Source organism: Mytilus galloprovincialis, chromosome 10, assembly GCF_965363235.1.
Source record: "Mytilus galloprovincialis chromosome 10, xbMytGall1.hap1.1, whole genome shotgun sequence".
Taxonomy (NCBI): domain Eukaryota; kingdom Metazoa; phylum Mollusca; class Bivalvia; order Mytilida; family Mytilidae; genus Mytilus; species Mytilus galloprovincialis.
The window spans coordinates 54,599,071-54,622,361 of NC_134847.1; the positions used below are offsets into that span (position 1 = coordinate 54,599,071).

At 32.3% G+C, this 23,291-nt stretch overlaps 1 protein-coding gene and 1 long non-coding RNA gene across 2 annotated transcripts in view; one reads left to right on the plus strand and one right to left on the minus strand.

Moving 5' to 3' along the window:
• The first annotated feature begins 2,545 nt into the window (after positions 1 to 2,545).
• LOC143047866 (uncharacterized) lies at positions 2,546 to 6,901 on the plus strand. The gene is made up of 4 exons (XR_012969681.1): positions 2,546 to 2,841; positions 3,782 to 3,845; positions 4,515 to 4,595; positions 6,354 to 6,901. It is a non-coding gene; the product is annotated as an uncharacterized LOC143047866 (long non-coding RNA).
• Positions 6,902 to 9,631: 2,730 nt separating this feature from the next.
• The window catches only part of LOC143047867 (uncharacterized), a 55,028-nt gene continuing 41,368 nt past the window's right edge, over positions 9,632 to 23,291 (minus strand). Inside the window, exons 9-15 of the mRNA XM_076221182.1 lie at positions 21,973 to 22,873; positions 20,555 to 20,678; positions 19,822 to 19,981; positions 14,530 to 17,685; positions 14,054 to 14,206; positions 11,075 to 11,201; positions 9,632 to 10,808 (exon numbers count right to left, since the gene is read on the minus strand). Of these exons, the coding sequence (XP_076077297.1) occupies positions 10,712 to 10,808; positions 11,075 to 11,201; positions 14,054 to 14,206; positions 14,530 to 17,685; positions 19,822 to 19,981; positions 20,555 to 20,678; positions 21,973 to 22,873 (4,718 nt within the window). The 3' untranslated portion in view covers positions 9,632 to 10,711. The remainder of the gene's footprint in view (positions 10,809 to 11,074; positions 11,202 to 14,053; positions 14,207 to 14,529; positions 17,686 to 19,821; positions 19,982 to 20,554; positions 20,679 to 21,972; positions 22,874 to 23,291) is intronic.

The window sequence follows — 23,291 nt, forward strand, 5'->3', positions numbered from 1 at the left end:
TTTTATATCCACTATATGGTGGTGGAAATAAAACAAGAGATGGTTTTATATCCAGCACCATCTCTTAATTTATATCCACCATCACCATGATTTCCACTATGCTCACCATCTCTAGTTTCATATCCGTCACCACGATGGTTTCCTTCATGATGCCACTATGCTCAGCATCTCTTGTTATATATCCACCAACACCGTGATTTCCACCATGGTTGCCACTATGTTCTACATCTCTTGTTTTATATCCACAACCACCATTATTTCCACCGTGGTTGCCACTATGCTCACCATCTCTTGTTTAATATATACAACCACAACCTTTATTTTCACCATGGTTGCCACTATGCTCACCATCTCTTGTTTTATATCCACCACCACCATGATTGGCATTATGCTCACCATAAATTGTTTTATATCCATCACCACCGTGATTTCAATCATGTCTACCACTATGCTCACCATGTCTTGTTTTCTATCCACCACCACCGTGATTTTAACCATGATTTGCACTATGCTCACCTTATCTTGTTTTATATCCAACACCACCATGATTGCCACTGTGCTCACCATCTCTTGTTTTATATCCACCAACACCATGATTGTCTTTATGCTCACCATTTCTTGTTATATATCCACCACCACCATGATTTCCACCATGGTTGCCACTATTCTCCCCATCTCTTGTTTTATATCCACCACCACCGTGATTTCCACCATCACTGCACTATGTTCACCATCTCTTGTTTATATCCACAACCATCATGATTTCCACCATGATTGCCACTATTCTCCCCATCTCTTGTTTTATATCCACCACCACCGTGATTTCCACCATCACTGCACTATGCTCACCATCTCTTGTTTATATCCACTACCATCATGATTTCCACCATGATTGGCACTATGCTCACACTCTCGAGCTCTTGTTTTATATCCACCACCACTACCATGATTTCCACTATGCTCACCATCTCTTGTTTTATATCCACAACCGAACCTCATTATCAATTTATAGATGCAATATAAAAAAGAAGATGTGGTATGATAGTCAAAATATAAGGCGGACTTAACATTATTCCGAAAGTCTTGATTTGTAGTTCCTGAAATATTGTGACAACCTTTTAATACATGAACGTTATGTGAAAGAATACATGAGTATTTAGTCAAGAGGTATTTATGAGCGATGAATCTGAACATGGAGTATAAAATACAATATTATTATAGTCCTAGATCCTATAATGCATCTCACAGTAACGCAAGCTCGCAAGAATCTTGAAACCGGTAAATTTTCATATTTAATTTTGTATTTAAAAAAAAATCGCGTCCAAAATTTGATGGATGGTCGTTATATGAAGTTACACTATTTACTGTTTACAAAACTTTTGACACTTTTGAAATACTAAGGCTTTTCTTCCTCGGGAAAAGATTACCTTAGCTGTATTTGGAATTTTTGTCCTCAATGCTCTTCAACTTCCTACTTTATTTGACCTTTTAAACTTTTTTGGATTCGAGCGTCACTGATGAGACTTTTTTAGACGAAACGCGCGTCTGACTTTAATACAAAATTTAATCCTGTTATCTATGAAAAGTTTATATATAACTATTTGATGAACAGGGTGTAAATGAGCTTTGGATGTGAAATTCATTATCCAATATAGTCGATACATTAGTTACATGCTTACATAAAGCTAATGAGTATAAGATTATGTCAGGTTTGTTTTGTTTTTTTTTTGTCAACGGGAGATAGACTGCAGGCAATTATTACAATAACCTAAAAATTCATAACAAAGAATAACAGGCTCACGTGAAGCTTAGTACTTAAAAGTTCTAACTAAAAGTACTTTGAATGTAGTTCCTGAAAAAAGATAGCCAACATTGTATTGTTCTTTCGGAGAAGGGTATGCAAAGTTAGTTTGTTGTACTGAATGCTTTTAATTAACAGTTTGAAATTTAAATACATTTTAAAACATAAAAGAAATAATTTGGAAAAAAATAGATTTTAAGACTACACGAATTACATTGCAATGTATCGTATTGTGTCAAATAACCAATTTTGAAAAAAATGTTTTCTCCTTTATATTGTTTTTATGTTCGATTTCATGCATATATTAATTATTCCATAATAGTCATTTTTCTAATAAAATACATACAGCATCATTGTAGGCCATATATATATATGCATATAGTATTCATCCTTTTTTGTTTAATCTGAAGGATACATGTAACATATAGTTACATGAGAAATAGAAAAAACAAGTTCCTAAAAATTAAGTTTGACTATATCATGATAATCATTATATTAATCAACAGAGCATTTAATTCATTAAAATAAGTTACAGTATAACTATAAAGATTTAGAAGACCGAAAGTAGGAGTTGCGCAGTTGTGATTTGTCTAAATGTTGGCAAAAACCAGTAAAATTTTGGCATTTTGCTTTATATAGCAATAGGCCATTGTCGACGCTTGAATGGTTTGCTGGACAGGATTTGATTTACACACACCACTAGTGTATAATCGGATCCAGACGTTTATCTTTGTATAACTTGTTAGTATTGCTGTGTTTAAAATTAGAAAGCGAAAGTAGAAAAAATTGATTGTGGAATATGAAAAATGCCGTATCAAGACATCCGAAAGTATTTTGAAAGTCATGTAAAAATTATTATCCTTGTTTTATTTCTTATCAACGTATTAACTCTGATAATTGTTCTGGGAATTCTATGGGATATGTCAGAACCATCTACCCCTGTAGAAAATTGTGGGTACTTGTGCCTTGAAATGGAAAAGAATTCTGATTATATGAAATGTGGTTGCAGAGCTGAAGTATTACAAGAATACACAGAAAAGGTAAATATTTATAAATAGTTCATCTCTGATCTCTATATAGCTAACCGGGAAGTATTTAAAAAATGATAATAATGTTTGACCCAATTATAATTTATATATATTCGGTAGATAATTTATTTGACATAGATATAAACCCAATGTAGTGAAAATGATATTAAAAAGCAAATAACAACTAAAGAACAACAATGCATATATCATTTATCAAGTATCATGCGGCCATAAGCATAAAGCTATGGAATGTCATAAGCATACTTAAAATTCTTTTAGAACAATTGTACAAATATACAGATCTTTAGATTAAATACACGATATATAAAGTCAATAGCATTATGTGAAATTACTGAACCCTGTTGCTCTGAGTCTCAATCATTCAAATTTTTGTGGTTTTTTTTTTTTTAGATTAGTTAATTTAAAAGTTCAGCACTATAGGTATGAATTCCATCGCTGCATATGTAGATGTATAAATAGTGCACTAGAGATGTAAAGTCGGGCGGCTGTAGATAAAGAGTAAAACACTGTAAATATAAAGCCAAGCGCTATACATTTTTAAAACAAGAGCAGGATATGTTAAATTCCTTCGCTGTAAATGCAAAAGCTAGTGCATGATGGCCTTCTATAGCTCTTTTTACAAAAAAAAAAACTGAAGTGTAAAATTAATCTTACGATAAAAATATTTAGTTGAATTGTAAAGGAATATTTTAGACTTACGATAAATTTTACACTTAAGATTTTTTGTGAAAAGGGCTACTGGACTTGACATCTCCTGGAATTTACCTCATTGTTATCTACAGCGCTAGACTTTTAAAATATTTATAGCGCTGCATTTGAAATATCACAAATCTTTATCTGTATTGGACACACAGTGCTCCGTAAAGCCGTTATTTTTGTTTTGAACATTTTTTTTCTTGATATATGTACTACCTATATTTTTTTCATATAGACTTTCGATGAGAAATTGATGACTATATCAAAAGAATACAGAGATATGTTCAAGAGTTCTTCAGGTAATAACCATAATAGCTACATCTACAGAACTGTCCACGTTCTTGTCAGAAAAACATCCAAGGGGTAATGGGACAACTCCCCCACTAACATTCATTTTGTAAATATCTTGATGGTTACAAAACTCGTTCAGTCCATTCGTATATCCAATCAATATCGTGCAGGTTAACCTCTATTTTAAGATTGAAAGAAGAAAACCATGAAACCCTGCAGTTCCCAATGTTGATACAATGACTGATTAACGGACGAACGGATGGAATCCTAATACTAAGTACCCCATCCCGATGATGGCGTCTACTATAAGTAGGCTTGAGTTTTTTTTTGATTTTTTTTTTTAACTTTAACGGTCATTTCAATTCAATCATAATGGTAACGCACAATGTGAAAAATCGACAAAGGGAAGGTTTTCACAAGAAAAAGCTAAACTTATTTTTTTTTTACTTCAAATGATGTCAATGTTTTCTCACAACTTCAACCAATTGACAATGGTCCTTACTTAGATGCATTGTACGCTAACTTTTTTCTCGGTCAAATACTTTATTCGACTTCGGGAAAATTAGTTTAAGCAAGTTTATGTATTCGTATTTTATATTGGCAAAAGTAGCGTCAATAAAACGCAGCCGCAAATTGATACTATTATCATCAGAATTAAAATGTGTGTATATTTTCAGTCAAAATGCATAAAGGTTACATTGGAGATGTTAAACCTGTGGCCCATTTGATTGGTGAAGACACGGACATGCCAACAAAAGGTAAAACTCAAAGACAAACAAACGCAATTTGATTTAACTAAAAAAGAAATATCCATAGAAATGGCCTCAACATATGCCACGTGTTGCCATTCATTATTTGTTTTCTTCATTTTATGTTTGCTAATTTGAAAACAAATATGTTATCATTTTAGAGGGAAACTTATTAAATCGACGTACCCAATATTAAGTTACTAGTCTGGTTAAAACTAGAGACTCTCAAGAGCCTGTGTCGCTCACCTTGGTCTATGTGCATATTAAAAACAATGGACACAGATAAATTCATGACATAATTGTGTTTTGGTGATGGTGATGTGTTTGTAGATCTTACTTTACTGAAAATTCTTGTTGCTACAATTATCTCTATCTATAATGAACTTGGCCCAGTAGTAACAGTGGAAAATATTTTCTAAAAATTTACAAAAATTTATGAAAAATGTAAAAAATTAACTATAAAGGGCAATAACTCCTTAAGGGATCCATTGACCATTTCGGTCATGTTGACTTATTTGTAGATCTTATTTTGCTGTACATTATTGCTGTTTCCAGTTTATCTCTATCAATAATAATATTTAAGATAATAACCAAAAAACAGCAAAATTTCCTTAAAATTACCAATTTAACAACGGGTTGTCTGAATCATCTGAAAATTTCAGGGCAGATAGATCTTGACCTGATAAACAGTTTTACCCCATTTCACTCAAGTTACACAAAAAAGATAACAGGGATCACATCAATCTTGTTAACTTGGTATTATGATAGTGAAATGTATACCAACTACCAACACCTACTACCTTCGACAAAAACTGTTGCTTGTCTGTTGGTGAAGACTGTATGTTACCCTCTAGATATCTTTTTTCATTATTTTTTGTCGTTAGGTTGCTGTCTCATTGGCGTACACCCAACATTTTCATTACACGTACATAGAAACATTCACAACAATAGCGCATGTCAAATATAGCTTACTTGACGTGGTAAGGTTAATGCATGAACACATTACGTCGACCAATTCACAAAATGTCTTACGAAAAAATAATACTCTTGAACCATTAAAATTTCAAAACAATTTACAATCATATTTATTTCATCGTAATTTTAAGATATTTTTCTAAAGAAACTCATATGGGATAATTCAATTTGGTTATCAAAGGTACCAGGCTTATAATTTGATACGTCAGGCGCGTGTTTCGTCTTTATAAGACTCACCAGTGACGCTCAGATCAAAATAGTTAAATGCCAAACATATATATAAAGTTGAAGAGCATTGAGGGAAAAAAAATCAAAAAGTTGTGCCAAATACGTCGAAGGTAATCTATGCCAGGGATAAGAAAATTCTTACTTTTTCGAATAATTCATACCTTTGCAAATAGTTAATTTATAAAAATGACCATATAACTGACATGCATGAGAATTATGTACAAGTATATTAAAGTATATCAAAAATGTTAAATGTTATAGATTTGTCATTAGAGAAAAATAATTTCTATTGCTTTGAATCAATTTGGGCAAAAAATCCATGTAAATAGTGTTTGTGTTCATATTTTTTTTTTAAATTAAAGTTGAAACTATTTAAGTTCGTTCGTAAACTATGTGGTTTAAATAACAAATGTCAAAACTGTCAATTTAAATTCGATAATTCTTCCAGTTCAATGGTTAATTATACATAGGAACGTGAAACATTTACAACGTAACATAAATTGCATTTTTTAACAATAAACCTTACATACCGAATATTTGTTCATCTATATAGAATTATTTTAGATGACACGAAAAAGGAGATACTACCGGTCAAGAAGTGGTACAGAGGAAACAACTGCCTTTTGTTGAACGGTATCAAACTACACAGAGGACGTGTTCGTGTCCCGGTCAGTGGACTTTACCATGTGTACAGCGCTATTGAGTTTAACTATCATTTAATACGGGACACTGAGCGCAACACAATTGAAGTGCATTCTAAGAGCCCGAACTTGAAACATGTAATATACAAATCAAACATAGAGAATTCAAAGAAGGAAGACGAGATCATGTGCACACAACATCCGTATGAACGTTCAGAGAATCTTGTTTTCTCGAGATATGATACATACATCAGTGGTGATACTTATTTGGCAGCAGGAGATGAAATATATGTCAAAGTGGCAAACATATCTTATGCATCAAGTCCACCGAAAAATATATTTGGGATTATTCTGATCTAATATCAATGCAAACCAACTTCGTCGTTTTTAGGTTGTTAAACTAACTTTAAGGACTTTTTCATTAGAGCTATTTTCCTAAAGCTTGAAGATTAAGAATTTGGTTGGCTTGCTTTGTTTGTGTAGATTTATTGCACGTTATCAAATAATCAAATTTAAGTATCATGTATACTGGTTTATCTCTTCCTGTTTATAAAATTGTTTACAGATGTAAATTTTAACTAAGAACAAATTAAACAAAATAACTAAAGTCTTAATCTCCAAGCGTAATAAATTAAGCTCTTACAATTGTATCTGTTGCTTTTTAATCTTTTTAAAATGTTGTTAGTTAAAAAAATATATATACGGGTTGACTTTTAATACAATTAAAGTTTTAGAAAGAGTCTTTTCCATAAACAAAATGGCGTGCGAAGCCCTTTTTTAAATTAAAATACACCAGGAACCCCCGAACGGGATAATGTGAAATCTAGGTATTAATAATAAATACAAATAAGTAGAACATTACGAGTTACAGATAGAAGACTGAACTTTATTTAATTATTGGGAAGGTCAACTTTGACTGAGGGAGTTGACATCTTTGTTTCTTTATAGTCATATATTATTCCACGGACTCTTAATGCATAGAAATTGTTCACAGTTAATCATAGACCTAAGCCTCTAATGGCATATACTATCTCAATCAAGGTCAGTTGAAGCATAATAAGAGAGGCCATCCTTGAAACAACGAATATGTTAATCTACGTTAGAGGATTGCCGTATATACAGTTAGATATATTATCCTGCATGATTTAGATATCTGACGTGCTGAACTAGCTGTTTATTTATCTAGGTAACCGCAATTTCTCACATGTATGCAATTAAGTGTCGTTTTGTCGTTAGGAATGTCGAAGGATGATTAATACACTGCCACCTCCGGTCTGTTTTTTGTTTGATATTTTTTCTGCTTTGTATCGATAGGATGAGCCTAGCCTTTTCAACAGATTTGTATAGTTGTTCTTAAGTTGTGCTGTTACACCACTTTCCAGGGTAAAGGGGAGAGTTGAACAAATTATTAACCCCGCGACATTCTGTATAATTTTTTATGCATGTTCCAACTCAGGAACCTGTAGCTCAGTGGTTTTTGTTGGTTTATATCTGTCATATTTGTTTTTTGGTAAATTGTTTTGTTATAAATTACGCCGTTAGTTTTCTAATATTGAATTGTTTCATTTGTTCCATGTCGAGACCTTTTATAGCCTACTATACGATATTGGTTTTTTTTCTTGCATTGTTGAAGGCCGAACAGTTACCTATAATTGCTTACATACACTTCATGTTAACTTTGGTGGATAGTTGTATCATTGACAATCATACCACATCTCCTTATTTTATAATGATTTATTTTCCAAATCCTTATAAAATATTTTGCGATGTACTATGTATTATCAACATTTTTTTTAACATCTGCATTTTATTATGAACAAAATAATGGTGTATTTATAGTTGTTTGAATCGAAAAATATTATCCTTGGTTCCGATTGGCTTTGAACACTATTTTGTTTTACGTCTAATGTAAGTTGACAATATTAATTGTCCTTACAATATAGTGAACGACGCAATATTCTCTAGGTCCTGAGATGCTTACATTTGATTTTCTTAAAAGGCGGAGAAGGCAACACTATAATTCTGCATTTTTAAAAACTATTTGTAAGTATTTATTTCTCCTTTTTATTCCGTAAACCAACAAAACACTATAACTAAAAAAAATGGATCACCTCAACTCGAATTTGAAGTGCGCAACTATATCAGTTTCAAAGCAATTCTGTCAAAGAGGTAAAACCACTTTACCCATAATTTATTCCACATGGGCCAATTTTCCAAACATAAATCTTTACACAGGATAAAAAACACACAGTATTACACTGTGTTTACACCGAGGTTCTAACACCGTAATAATGTATTGTTCAAAGGGTTCCTAAATATTACAAAGACATGCTTAAAAAAAGATTTATATATATATATATTAGGGACATTCATTCACTCATTTGTTGAAGAAAAACGGCCATAGCTATGGAAAACCACGAGAAGAAAAATGAGTTAGTTACTTTGATATTTTATCGTGTGTTTTTCTATGTTGTGATGTTATGCTATTGTTTCAGAAAAAGGGAGAAGGTTTTGTGCCATTAAAACGTTTAATCCCGCTGCAAATGTTTGCACCTGTCATAAGTCAGGAATCTGATGTACAGTAGTTGTCGTTTGTTTATGTAATTTATACGTGTTTCTCGTTTCTCGTCTTTTTTTATATAGATTAGACCGTTGTTTTTCCCGTTTGAATGGTTTTACACTAGTAATTTTGGGGCCCTTTATAGCTTGTTGTTCGGTGTGAGCCAAGGCTCCGTGTTGAAATCCGTACATTGACCTATAATGGTTTACTTTTTTAAATTGTTATTTGGATGGAGAGTTGTCTCATTGGCACTCACACCACATCTTCCTATATCTATTATTTATCGTTTTAGTAAAGAATGTTCTTTGACACAAAAGTAAAGTTTCGGATATCTATTTAGGTCCAATCCACCATTTTCTACATAAAGAGACTAAATGCATGTGCCAAGTAAGGAATATGACAGTTGATTTTCATTAGTTTGGTGTGTTTGAAGATTTTAAGTTTGCAATTAATGAATGGCTATTATTTATTTTGAATTTATTGACCCATAAAATTAATTTTTGACTCTTCACATTGAATAATCCGCGAAGCGGATTATGTAGAATGTGAAGAGTCAAAAATTAATTTTATGGGTCAATAAATTCAAAATGAATTATTGCCATTCATTATAAATAAATTTCTATCAAAAATAAGGCTCAAAGAACTTTTTATATTATTTATATTAACAATAACAACGTACGTACACACATGTTGGCGTATGAATACACAACGTCAGAGTGGGCGTGTCGCCATAAAAATTGACAACATTGAAAATAAAACTAATACTTTTAACCAATCAGAAGACAGTAAATACACCAAATTTATTTATTTGATAATGGACTTTCTTGTTTTGAATAAACTTGGAGTTCGTTTTTTTTGTTATTTTACTTTTAATCGATCAAATTTGTATAATCGTAGAAAAATTGTTCTCCAGTGATGAGAATAACACAAAATTTTTTTTTTATTTGATCCATCCTAAGTCAGGAATCTGATGTACAGTAGTTGTCGTTTGTTTATGTAATTTATACGTGTTTCTCGATTCTCGTTTTTTATATATAGAGTACCGTTGGTTTTCCCGTTTGAATGGTATTACACTAGTAATTTTGGGGCCCTTTATAGCTTTTTGTTCGATGTGAGCCAAGGCTCCGTGTTGAAGGCCGTACATTGACCTATAATGGTTTACTTTTATAAATTGTTATTTGGATGGAGAGTTGTCTCATTGGCACTCGCACCACATCTTCCTATATATATGTGTTACATGTATGTTCCCTTTAAACAATTAGGTGTATTTTGTATGTTGTTTTCTAATGTATTTGTTTTCAAGTTAAATGTATGTTGGCAAAAATACGAATGCGAATAAAAACGATTGAATCATAAAAGCATATAAAACTTGATCATATTTGAAGAAGGCAAATCACAATAGTTTTTTTTTATCTATTGTAAACTGTTTGTGGTTGTAATAATATTAACGGTACTTATTTGTTCAAATGATCATTTGGACAATAATGTATCTTCATTGATGTTCGAGGTCAAAATATTTGAAAATCTAGGTCAAAATATTTGAAAATCCAAAGCTTCTAAAAAACACGGAGAGCTTATAAACCAAACAAATAGTAAAGCCAAAGTCGGACAAGGAATCAGAGCTGTGTATTTGTTGTACGAGGGAGATTAAGTTCTATAAATAAAAATTCTATTTCTGATTATTTGCCTGATATTCTACAAAAAAGACACAAATATATAAACTAAAGGTCTTCGCCTGTCGAAACTGGGTCTTCAAACGCATGATTTAACACTGGTTTCTTTACAGAATTATGTCTTTTTACTGCATCTAGATGTGACCTAAAAAGGAAGTTAATTCAAATAAATCTACATATTCACTGAGACATAAATACGAGTGTAATATAAACATATTTTTTATAGTACCGATTTAAATCCGCATGATACATGTTTTATCAAAAATTTTTGTCGTATAAACCTTAAAACAAAAGTGCGGAAAAAAATAAATCATCAAAGAGAACTAAAATGAGCTAGTGACCGGATCAGAAAAAAATGTTTCAATTTGTTGGAATTTGAAATTAAATATTCCGCGATATGCTTGAACTTACTTCTTTTTCGTCTCATTTGAATGCTTCAATTTGAACACAAGGACGATAACAGCTATAACAACTGTTACAGCGACTCCTATAATGACACCGACAATTATTTTCGTTTTATCTGTGTCCTTCACTGGATCTGTCAAATAGAAACATTATATGTTACATTCAGTGTTTGCAAAAACAAAACACCATTATTTAGTTACTACTATTCTGTCACAGTGTTTCTTCTTTAATAATTTCTTGTTTAATAATTTCAAATATCCAAATCAAATTGAAATAAGGTTTCCTTGATGTAATAACTGAAACCGGAAATGCTCATTTATCGTCTTCGTCAACGAACTTTCGAGGCACTACGGCTTCATCAAACAATAAATATTGACCACGACGACATAGACAACTGTGCTAAAAGCGGCGTTAAATACCATAAACAAATCAACCAATTAATCAATCAACCAACAAATCCTTCGGAAATAAATTAAACACTGCAAAATGATATGTTCGATTTAGAAAGCAATAAGATCATTTAATCGCAAATGATGATATCTTTTTATATGCACAATGTTTTTTTTCATGTTGGTTCACTTTTTATCGGTTATTGTTTTGCATAGTTTGTTCTTATGTTATGACGTTACATCAATATTGTCCCGGTTGCTGAGGAGAGCGTCAACAAACTAGTCTAAAACCGCCACATTATGTATGTGTCTATCCCAAGTCAGGAGCCTGTAAATCAGTTACTACATGTATGTGGTAACTGCTTTGGAAATTGTTGTCAGCCGTACGGTGACCTATTTTTGCCAATTTCCGTGTCATTTGGTCTCATGTTGAGAGTTGTATCAATGGCACACCACATCTTTTTTTTAATGTGTGAATCAAAACGAGGTTTGCAATTCTGCAAATGTTGTTAAATCACACCAGATCGTGTGCTTAAACCAAATTGAGCTTATGTGGACCATGTCTTGTCTGTTATATTTGGTCTCTGTCTGTACATCTATCAGCTTATCCGAGGGTTTGTATGATGATGGATCGGTGTCTAAATACTTATTTTTACACACGACATGTTTAATTTTGGCCCCATGCCTGATATGCATCTAACTATTTTTATAAAGATATTCAGTCGTAGTACTCATATATCGTAGGACAAGCAGCAAAACTCCGTCAGTTCTGAACAAATCTTAACTTCAACAGTTTTATGCATATTAGTCAAGGTGATCAAGAACTTTACATTGTGAAGTGAGATTCAATTTGTGAATCATCTGATTCATATGTTGATATCTAGCTTTATAACAGCATTTCTGTATTGCATTGCTGACTTAATGATATCCAGACCACATATCCTTTGAATTTTATATATAACAAAATCCATTATTTCAATCATTTCGATGCAAAAGTCACTTGTAAAATTTTCATTAATTCATTTTAGCTTAAAATGTATAACTATAATGTATACATCTTGTTTTTAAAATCGAGTGTCTAGTTTGATATCGCTTCTGTAGGACTAGTAGTTTCCGAGGGTTACATCATCACAGTATAGTAAGTTCTTCGATACTACGGCATTCTGTTTATGTGTTGATGTTTGAATTTTATATTAAAATCTATTAGTTCATAGTTCCCAGAAAAAGTTGACAATAGATGAATTGGCTTTTCCTATAGTTTTCAGTTATATGTCATTTGAGTTTATAGCTCCTCGAGTATTCGGATACTTATACATTAGTTTCTTAGTTTTCAATATTTAGGGTTCAATCGTTACTATGAACGTAAATCTAGAAAAAGAGTTTCAACGCACCAACTTTAAAAAGTGTGTTTTCATTTGCAAGCTTCTGGGGTTGGTGGTATGGTGCTTATATGATAGATAACACACTTTTCTTATTTTTCCGTTGATTAATCAATGGAATCATTTGGAAAATTAGGTTACAACTTCTTCAGGCAAAATTGAATAAAATTACATTTTCATTGAGAAAAAAAAATAGAAAAAGAAAAATACCAAATTTCGAAGAAAATTTAAAAGGAGGACAACACAATTGACAACATCGAACGTTAGACTTTATCAATCAACTTAGATTATTTAATTTCTGATTGCTTTACATCCAGTGGCAAATATTTCTTGTTTATTGAGACAAGAACAAAATAACGGTCTATAAAGCTGGCAATTCTTACAAGTAAACCAAACACGGATAAAGAATTGCTGGTAAGGGGTAGAAACTGAAAAACGAGCCTGGCGCATCTACGGACCTAAAAAGAAGTTTATGTAACTTTTTAAAGGATTTATTAACGTACATAGAGCGTTATGCCCACGTTACATTAGGCATCTGATTAAGCGTCTGACCGTGCGTTGCGGAGAATTATGATATTCACGGTCAAATGGACGTCCACTTTGGCAAAAATTTCACTGTTGGTGTGAAGATGACCAAAATTACTATGTAATTGAGATTTGGATAATATTAATATCCAAATCACCATAGGGGTACTGGTCAATCAATTTCAGTTTCCTTTTGGTCTTATAGTTACTCAAATTGTCATGGTCATAACAAAATATATTACAGCAAAATTTGGGAAATTTATTCCATATGCTATTTTATATGGATTTATTGTTTTGTTCTATAAAGACTGGTGCCAAGCAATCACAAATTCACAATAAATCATATTGAATAGTTATTAAACAACCCAAGTACTAAAAAAGTCATAGACTTAAATTAGAAGTAAGTTTGTTTATTTGAGATCCATTAACTGTTATCGCATTATTAACACATCCTTAGTGAAGCAAGTGAGGCAACAGGTAAAGCCACACACAAAAAGAATTTAATGAAACTTAAACTGTTATTTGCATCTGCTTAAATCGTTACATATTTTCTTTTTTTGCCAAATACCATTCTCTAACACAATTATAATCCCCAAAGGCCGGCGGATGTCTCAAAATCTAATCATATTTTAATTCATGTTCAGCTTCTTGTCATTTTTCCCTACATGCACAATATATATGATATACGTTACCAAAACATTCAGACATTTCCTTTGATCCTGTTGCAGATGTTTTAAGTCCGGATCCACAAGCATTACATTTTTGTTGATTCCTTCCGGACTGATACATACCAATATCGCATAAAGAACACATTCCATTGTTAAAAAACGTACCAGGGGGACATTCTGCAATGATAAACATACTTTATATTAAACAAAAAAGAATGTTGCCTCTTTCTGTGTTTTCATATATCATTGTGGTAAAGGTTGCGGGTCATAACTCCATTCATTTATTTAAAAACAAGATGACAGACATGGTGCATTTATTGTTCGCGTGGTCACTAAGATGACAATTTCAGATTTTCTATTCTAACTTTACTAGCTTATATTTCTGTATTCTTAGAGTGAAACAAAACGATAACGTAAAAAAAAAATATTAAAAAAATCCCCGATTTGTAGTCTTTAAAAATGCACAGCTTTAGAGCTGAACAGATAATAAATAAGTGTACCTTTAACAAAAATCTGAGTGTCATTTGAGGATACATTCGCAACAATATTTTCTGCTATACACTTGTATGTTCCTTCTTGAGGTTGTTGAATATTGATAAGCAGCAGTTCATCTTGATTTGCACCAAATAGAAGAGTTCCATTGTGGTACCAGCTAATAAAAGCTTTTGGGTCCCCTATGACATTACAAATGATACTGATGGATGATCCAAGAAGGGCTATTGTATTCGGAACTGCAATCGAAACATTAGGAGGAATTGTACAGAATAAGTTAGCATTGTTTAATCTTGTTAACAATTCGGTTACTTCTATTAAAAGTCTATTGGTATCTGTTATTGATCTACTGCTGTTTACGATGAGCTCTGAAAACTGATCTTCAAGGGTAGTTAATACATTTCTACTGTATTCTAGGTCCGGTATTGTTTCATCATCGAGTATATCATGAAGATGAAAAAACGAGTACAAAATGCAGTCCTGAAAATCAGAGCAATCTGTTTCGTAAAAAAACTCCTTTGAAGTATTCGTCATTCCATGAATCCAGTGATCAATTACAGATATGGAATCTGCATCTGCCATTTGTGAATCAAGAAGCTCCGCTGCAATATTTGAGATATTTGCCATTTGGGAAAGAAACGAATCATCAGAAGACATATCTGTAGCATTGTCAATAGCATTTCGTATATCTTCATCTGTAAGGTTGAATTCTCGCAAAGCGTAGTCGGTGCTTATTCCAAGAGACTCTGCTGTTAAATTGTCGATATTTATCGTCCTATTTATATTATTTATCGTATGTCTTACATACATTACGTCATTTAGAACAACAGTAGATTCATTTGTCATTATATTAAGGCTTTCAATTGATTTTGATAGAAATGAGAATGTGTGACGAAACGATTCACAATTGAAAGCAAAGTACTCAACCCGACTTTTAAATTTGCTTTTGAAGTATATTTCAGAGATATCATCAAAATATAGAAACGAATCATTTGTATATTCGCTTGAGAAATTCATATATTCAGACTGATTAGTCGCATCCCTTTTATAAATTTGTATTATGTGATGCAACCTAGACATTGACTCATACAAAACTGCCCTTCTTTTACGTTTTCCAATTATGTCTCCAATGATTTCCATCAAGGTTTTTATCGTAGATTTGGCTATTCTCCACATGCTGAGCTTTGGTTTTTTAAAATCAAATTCAAATCTGAATTTATGCCAATGAAGGTGAAAAGCCTTAAGTTCGCACGACACATCGAAGACGGCCTTGTCTTCAGTTGAAAGTTCAAGATCGAATCTACAGTTTCTAACATCAAGAAGTGATTGAAGACCATATTTCACAATTAAATCAAAAACATGCAATGCTGCTCCTACAATAAATTTCACGGTATCAATGTCAGCCTTTGCAACCTCGAGTATTTCCTTTGCAATTTCTAGGTCAAGTTTTGCAACATCAAGCACACCTTCTGCTAAAACAAGAACAACCATTGACTTGTCAACAACAAGCTGAGCCGCAGATACCGCGATTTTAGCTGCATCTAATGCCAGGATTGGAACACGAACAAAAAGTTTAGCAGCTTCTAACGCAACATAGGCTACTGCTCGTACTGTTCGACATGCTACATTAGCAATCCCGCATGCAATGTTTGGTATCCGGATCATACATTTGGTCTTTTTGAAGCATGGATAACGGATCCATCCCTTTTTGCATCTTTTAAATTTTATTCCAGGAATACATAAGCTATGGCAACGTTTTATTTTGCATAAACTATCCATGTGTTTCTTTGCTTTATTGAGTTTATCGATGGCCCTTTCAAAAGGACCTTTCGCACGATCTAGGGCTTGTTTTGCCTTATTCATAGAATAAACAGCTGTATCGAAATCAGCATTACACTTCCTTACTTTTTGTATCGCTACTGTTAATTTATCTTGGATATATGAAATGCTATGTTGTGCAGACGATAGCTTCTCTTTAGCTGTATTCAGTCGTTTATTTGCAGCACCAGCGGCTTTTTGTGATAAAATAAGTAGTCCATCTAGATAACTGCCTCCAAAATCATGTTCTCCCCTTTTCGCCACTAGTTCTCCTCTTAAATGATAATTTAAATTGTACCAATCATTTCCTAGCTCGGTTGAAAGAGATAGTCGGGCAAAGTATACATTCCATAAATTCCCTTCAAGGGCTATAAAAAACTCCTTATTACTTATCAACACGTCCCTTGAAACCTTCATTCCCAAGAGTTCAGCATGTACATGCAAATGGGCTACGAATTTATCCGATACTTTACTTAAAGCAATACTTAAAGAGTCACTGAGTTCAAATTTGAAAAAATATCCCAATTTCTTGTATTTTCCAAGGCTCTGCATTTTCCCCAATCGTTTTTGAATGGTTGGACTCGCAAGAATTTTTATTGATGGTTCACCACTCAAAATTTCATACACTTTGTTGAATTTACTGCACTGACCAAGACGGTCAACTGAATATATAAATTCAATGTCCATTTGTCCAAATCCAAGTTTGATGAGAAATAAATCGACTGAAAATCTTATTCCAAATCCGTTGTAATTTTTAATTGCACTGAAAACTTGACTCCTTACTTTTGATAATAATTTGTCGACGTTTTGCCTAATGATTTGTTGTTCAGTTTTGATAAATCGAGCGATTTTATAAGCAACGACACTTCCCTCAAACTCTAACAAATCGAGCACACCCTGTCCCTTTCTTTTAAAACTGTCAATGTAAGTAGTAAATATATTACCAGTAATTTCAGATATTTGTTTTATGTTAAATTTTCCAGTTTTTATAACATCTGCAAGCATTTGGACAAATGATAATATTAATGTCTGAAAATCGTGTAGGAATGTGCGAACGGTATGTGACAAATCCTTCCCAAATCTTACAATTAAAGCTGTTAATATATCTCCAAATCTTTGTATTGCGGCACTAAAATCCTCTATGTCAGTCAGAACATTTATTGTAGTATTTGTTGTCGGCATATGGTTTGGACTGGTAGTGAAAAATGCAAACAATCTTATATTCATATCAAACACCCATTCTTTTATAAGTGGAACATCTCGGAATGGATTTAAATTCGACATAAAAGATAAAAAGACACCTTCTGGATTTGCATGATTTCCACACCAAGAACGTTCCCTTTGTCCTGAAACAAATATAATGCTTTTGTATTGCTTTAATGTTGTCTCATAGACACAACAACGCCCATATATACTTTTTAAGATATATATCAACAAACCTTAAAAATTAGTATTATTGCATAGCAATATAATATTTCCCACAGAAAGTAACCATAAGTTAGCGTGCAATAAATTCCAATATTGCACTAGTGCGATCAACCTTCAAAATTCATGACGTCATCAACGACAAAATCTTAGTTTAAATCCAATTTTTACTTTCAAATATTATATTGCTATACAATAAAAGGGTTATTATTATCATTATAATATTTTATTATTAAAGTATACATAAAAAATATGTAAACTTTAATTTCAGTAACAGTGTTGTTTTGGAATCAAAAACCAGAAATTGAAAACAGAAAAACAAAAAATTGGAGGTCTTTCTACCAGTATAAAGACATATCTTGATATGAAAATATTAAAATTCAATTTAAAATGTCATTTCCAGCGCAAAAAGATAGCTTATCGTACGCTGATTCCGAATTTATATGGTTTTCTATATGAATTTTTGTTTAAATAAGGGAGATCATTTGTTACTCTCGGTTTGAAAAGTTCATTTCTGGTATGAATTGATTGTTAACTTCACACTTATTCTGAAAATATATAGTTTTATATCCTTAAACATTTAAGAAGTACAAAAAAAAACTACTTCAAGTTTACACAATGTCATTTCCTGTCGGATTTGTCATGTTCATAAGGTTTATAACCTAATGCAATAAATCCTATGGCTTTAGCGCGTATAAATATGAAGTAAATGCAAAGGTCAAAACCTAGAACGTCAAATTCCACTTTGACCGTGACCTCAATTTCTAGATTATAAACCAAAGACCTCAAATCAAAATACCTTAGGTCTTCATTAGATATGGTTAACGACTAATATCACCATACACAAAACTTAACACATAAAAGGTGAGAAAACTGCCTTCAGATGTCAATGTACACTGTCAACTAAATGTATGTTTGGACATGTTGCAAAAAAATTAAGTAAAAATATATTGTCGATATCGTAAACAGTTTTTGAAAAGAAGTAAAATAAGCCAAAATTAAACTTTAGAGTATGAAACTGAACTTTGACCTTGCCTTTTTTTCTTTTCTTTTTTATGACCAAGAACCTCAAACCAAAAGACCATAGGTCACTTACTGTAAACCGGTTACAAATGCATATATTTTATACGAAACGCATAAGGAGAGATAACTCTCATATGGAATCTCCGTAACGCTAGAGTCAAAATGAATCAAAACATTCTGCGGATATAACAATCAATATTGATAAAATAATTTGTCGGTTTCCTTTACGGTTGCGACTTATTAGAAATTACAAGAAAAACAGTGTTTGGGGAGATTACTCTTACATGGAAAAGTTTTTGGTTATGCGGTGTCAGTTTCAAAAACGCATAAGTGTTCGATATCTTACAACAAACGTCTAATGCGGAAGAAGAAAAAAAATTAATCAGAACAAATGCAATAGTTTTTTCCACGGAAAAGTGGAAAGATATAATAATGATAATAATCACAACAAAAGCAATACAGCTTTCCATGGAAATGTGGAAAGACCTTAAATTCTGAATTGATAAATGGGATAGTAACCAACGTCGAAAAGGTTAGTTGGCTTATGATAATAAACTTAAAGGAAAAATTCTTACTGCATCAAAATGCGCATCCCGACAATTGTTTTCTCTCCGTTAAAGTTCGAGGCCAGAGTATTTGAAAAAAACCAAAAGAATATAATATTATAATGTTTTAAGAGAAGATCAAGAATGACGAGGACATTCATTTTAGACTGAATATAAATATTCTTAGACTGAGATAAAAAGATATATTATGTTTCGAAAAAATCAAAATAAACGTTTCAAAATTCTGCAGATTTAAAAGGAGCTCACTGGATATTTAGAACACACATTTTGGGTAATGAAAACACGGGCTACTACATAAGAGAAAAAATGTGAACGAATAGGGACAACCCCCTCTTTACTGAAAGCATTAACGATTGTGTATTTGGTACAAACACTAAATGACTAGATTATGATAAGATGATAGATTAACAAACAAACAACACCCAACAGTGTTTTAGGATAGAAAAAAATGAAATAGACATGAAAAACCTCCTATTTCCATGTAAGCGTCTATGCTGGCAGTCATGATGTCGTGAAGTGCTAAGGTTACATCTTTGTTAAACAACTTGAATTTTAATACAGGTGTTACACCTAATTCTTTAACTTGTAACAAGGCGTTCCATTCGTCAACAAATAATCCTTTCAGCAACTACAAATAAAAAAATCAAACTTAATAAAAAAAAAAAGAATATCGCACTGCACAATTTCCCTTTCATTCTAAAACAGATAATAATGCGTATGATTGCCATGTGACAAGTACCCACCATAGTATAAATGAAGTGCATTTAAAAAGTTATAGGCAACCATATGGCATTCAACAATGAGAAAAACTCATAATATTTTTGTGTTATTGTCAGAGTCTACAATTACGTACACTCCACTTCATTTCTGAAATTGAAAATGTCTTGTTCTGATAAAACTTATTGTATTTATTTGATATATGTTAGTATCGTCTGGTTCCTTTTTACTAACATATTGCAGTTTGATGAGCATACTACATATCAAAGTCCAATACACTTATGAAATCATTCACATCTTGAAATTAAGTGACATATTTACCTTAGACCGTTTGACAATAACTAGGTATAGACTATATTACGGCTAACACACAAAAGGTTATAACAATTGTTTACTACCATTCTTTCTAAATTGAAAATATACTTATAAAACATGCTTGATTTATTCTTATTTGTGTTCATTAAAAGTTTGTATTGTTTCTTACATTCGATATACTTGGCATTGCTAGGAATAAATCAATTTCCCCTTCTAATCTAAGGCTGAAGAAATCTGCATCAAATCCCCATTCAAAGCTACTGTGAAGCCATACGTTAGCAGATGGGAAAACTCTGTAAGCATAAAATTAAAAATTAAATTAAATACGAGCAAAGTTAGCTTTACGAAATTCCTTTTTAATTGCTTGGATAAGCGTTTTTTTTTATGAATTCAAATTAAATCAACAAAAGATTATTCCATATAGGCTGAGAGCGACGCTCGAACCTCATATGGAATTTACTGACCCCGTATATATCGTATTAGGTCACTAGCTCACTATGTAACGAATTTATTTTACTGACTCTCTTTATTTGTTGAATTTAGACTAGAGTTGTCTAATTGGCAATCATACCCCATCTATTCAATTTTATATCAAAGTGCTCGAGTGTTTAATGTTAATAACCTAACTTCATTGGTCTGCACAAAAAAACTAATGTCAACAATAACAATTCAATATCAACAACCTTGATATAACAATATTAAACAGAACTTTCAATACATTTAAATAATCAAATAGAGCCAAAGTCGTAACTCAACTACTAACCGTGTATTGAAATAAGGCCCACCTTCCTACTAACCTAATATGAAATATAACCAATCATATATTCCTATAAATGTATAGGATGTAAGACAAATATATATAATACGTATCTTTTTTGCACTAGGTCATTATTGCTTGTGGTTTACTGCTTGTGGTTTACTGCTTTTCCACAAAAGGATCAGTAGCTCAATAATGCTAAGTGTGGTTCTGGCATGATTTATAAAACTCCTATCATAAATTTGCCGTTGCTAGATTTAGATTGAAAATAAAATTAAGAACTAGCTTCCTTATGGAAAATTAAACATGGATAGAATACAGAATTCTTTTTGGGATATTTTTATAAACGGGTCATCATGCCACAAATTTGTACTTGGTTTTACAATTTTACGTTTGAGCGTTTCTGACAGAATATCATAACTGTCGAAAGCCGTAGTTTTACTTTCATTTTAACTATAACTGAATACAAAAATTGTTATCCTTTTATGCTGGAACACATGATCGAGTACTTACTTTAAACCCGCTTCATTTGTATAAACCTGTCCTGAGTCAGGAGCCTGTCGTTCAGCGGTTGTCGTTTGCTGATTGGGTTAAAAGGTTTCTCGTTTCTCGTTTTTACATATATAGATTAGACCGTTAATTTTCCTGTTTAGATTGTGTTACACTAATTTATGCCCTTTGTAGCTTCAGCTTGCCACGGCTCCGTGTTGAAGGCGGTACTTTACCTTTAATTGTTAACTTATATACATTGTGAATTGGATGGACAGTTGTCTCATAGGCACCCGTACCACATCTTCTTATTCATATTAAACAAATGATTGACAACTTACGAGTATTGAAAGAAATTATCTCCATTCCATGCAATTATTTCTTTTTTACTATGAGTTACATCAATGTGTTTAGCTAATGACAATCCTATTCCATGCGGTTTGAAGATCACTCCATAACTCTGTTTTAGAGATCTAAAGATATCAAATTTTTCAAGAAAGTCGCGCGATTCTGGTGGTATGAGCAGAAATGCAGTTCCTCCCTTATCCTGGCAAATGTCAACTACAAGGCAAAATCTATGTCCTGCCAAAGGAGATGGTAAATGGACTTCGTTCTCAAATAAAGTAATCGACATATTAGTTCCAAATCTAAATACACTGTATAGACGACCGTCGTAAACTGGAGCCCCTTCACAGTCAGGAATAGCGCTCAATTCCTCTCCGTAAAGCAAGTTCGTTTTTAATTCAGTGATTGAAAGTTCTTTTTTCCCAGATTCGCTAAAACGAATCCAATTTGGCAATACTTCATATAGTTTATCAAACAATGTTGGTATAACAGAACCAATTAATTCATGAATATCCTTTGGTGTTGTTTCAAAAAAGAAACATGTATGGTTTCGTTTATTGTTTAACTCAATTCCATCTGCTATAGAGTACTTCAAGGATCCGTAAATTAACTCGAAATTAGAAATCGTTGAAACTACTTCTAACCCTGATATAGAAACTGGCAAGGCAAAGTCTCCAGATTCAACAAATACAATTCCCATGGTAAAATAAATGCTTGAATTAGTTGATAGTGTATACCAAGACGATGTCGAAGACAAAATAATTATATCTTTTGATATGCCTTTTTCCCCACATGATGACAATTCGAGCACAGCACATCCTTTGGGTAGCAATCTGCGTGCTATTTTATGAACTTCGAATAATGTTTGTTGTAATCCACCGTCTGTGATATTTCTTTCTGATAAAATCGACAAATAAATTAATGCAAGTGTTTTATATATATATATATATATATATATATATATATGTATATGTGTGTGAAACATGGTGATTAAATGGGTTTTTAGTCATTCATATTTAATAACTTTAGGAAATACTTGCGTTAGACATTCAATTGTATTACTGCAACTTAGTTTACTACTCTAATATACATTATGCAGAGTAGCCAGTGATGTTACGAACACGGTTACATTATACATTATGTTGGGTTTTTTTTGGGGTTAAACTTTACTTTGTATTGCATTAAATTTTACACCGGCTATTGAAGATTTCGGCCACACTATTTATGTAATGGCTTTGGATTCGATACCCCTGAATGGTACATTTTTTACACTCTATACATAATATGCATTGAGCCTAGAACATATAATACTTGA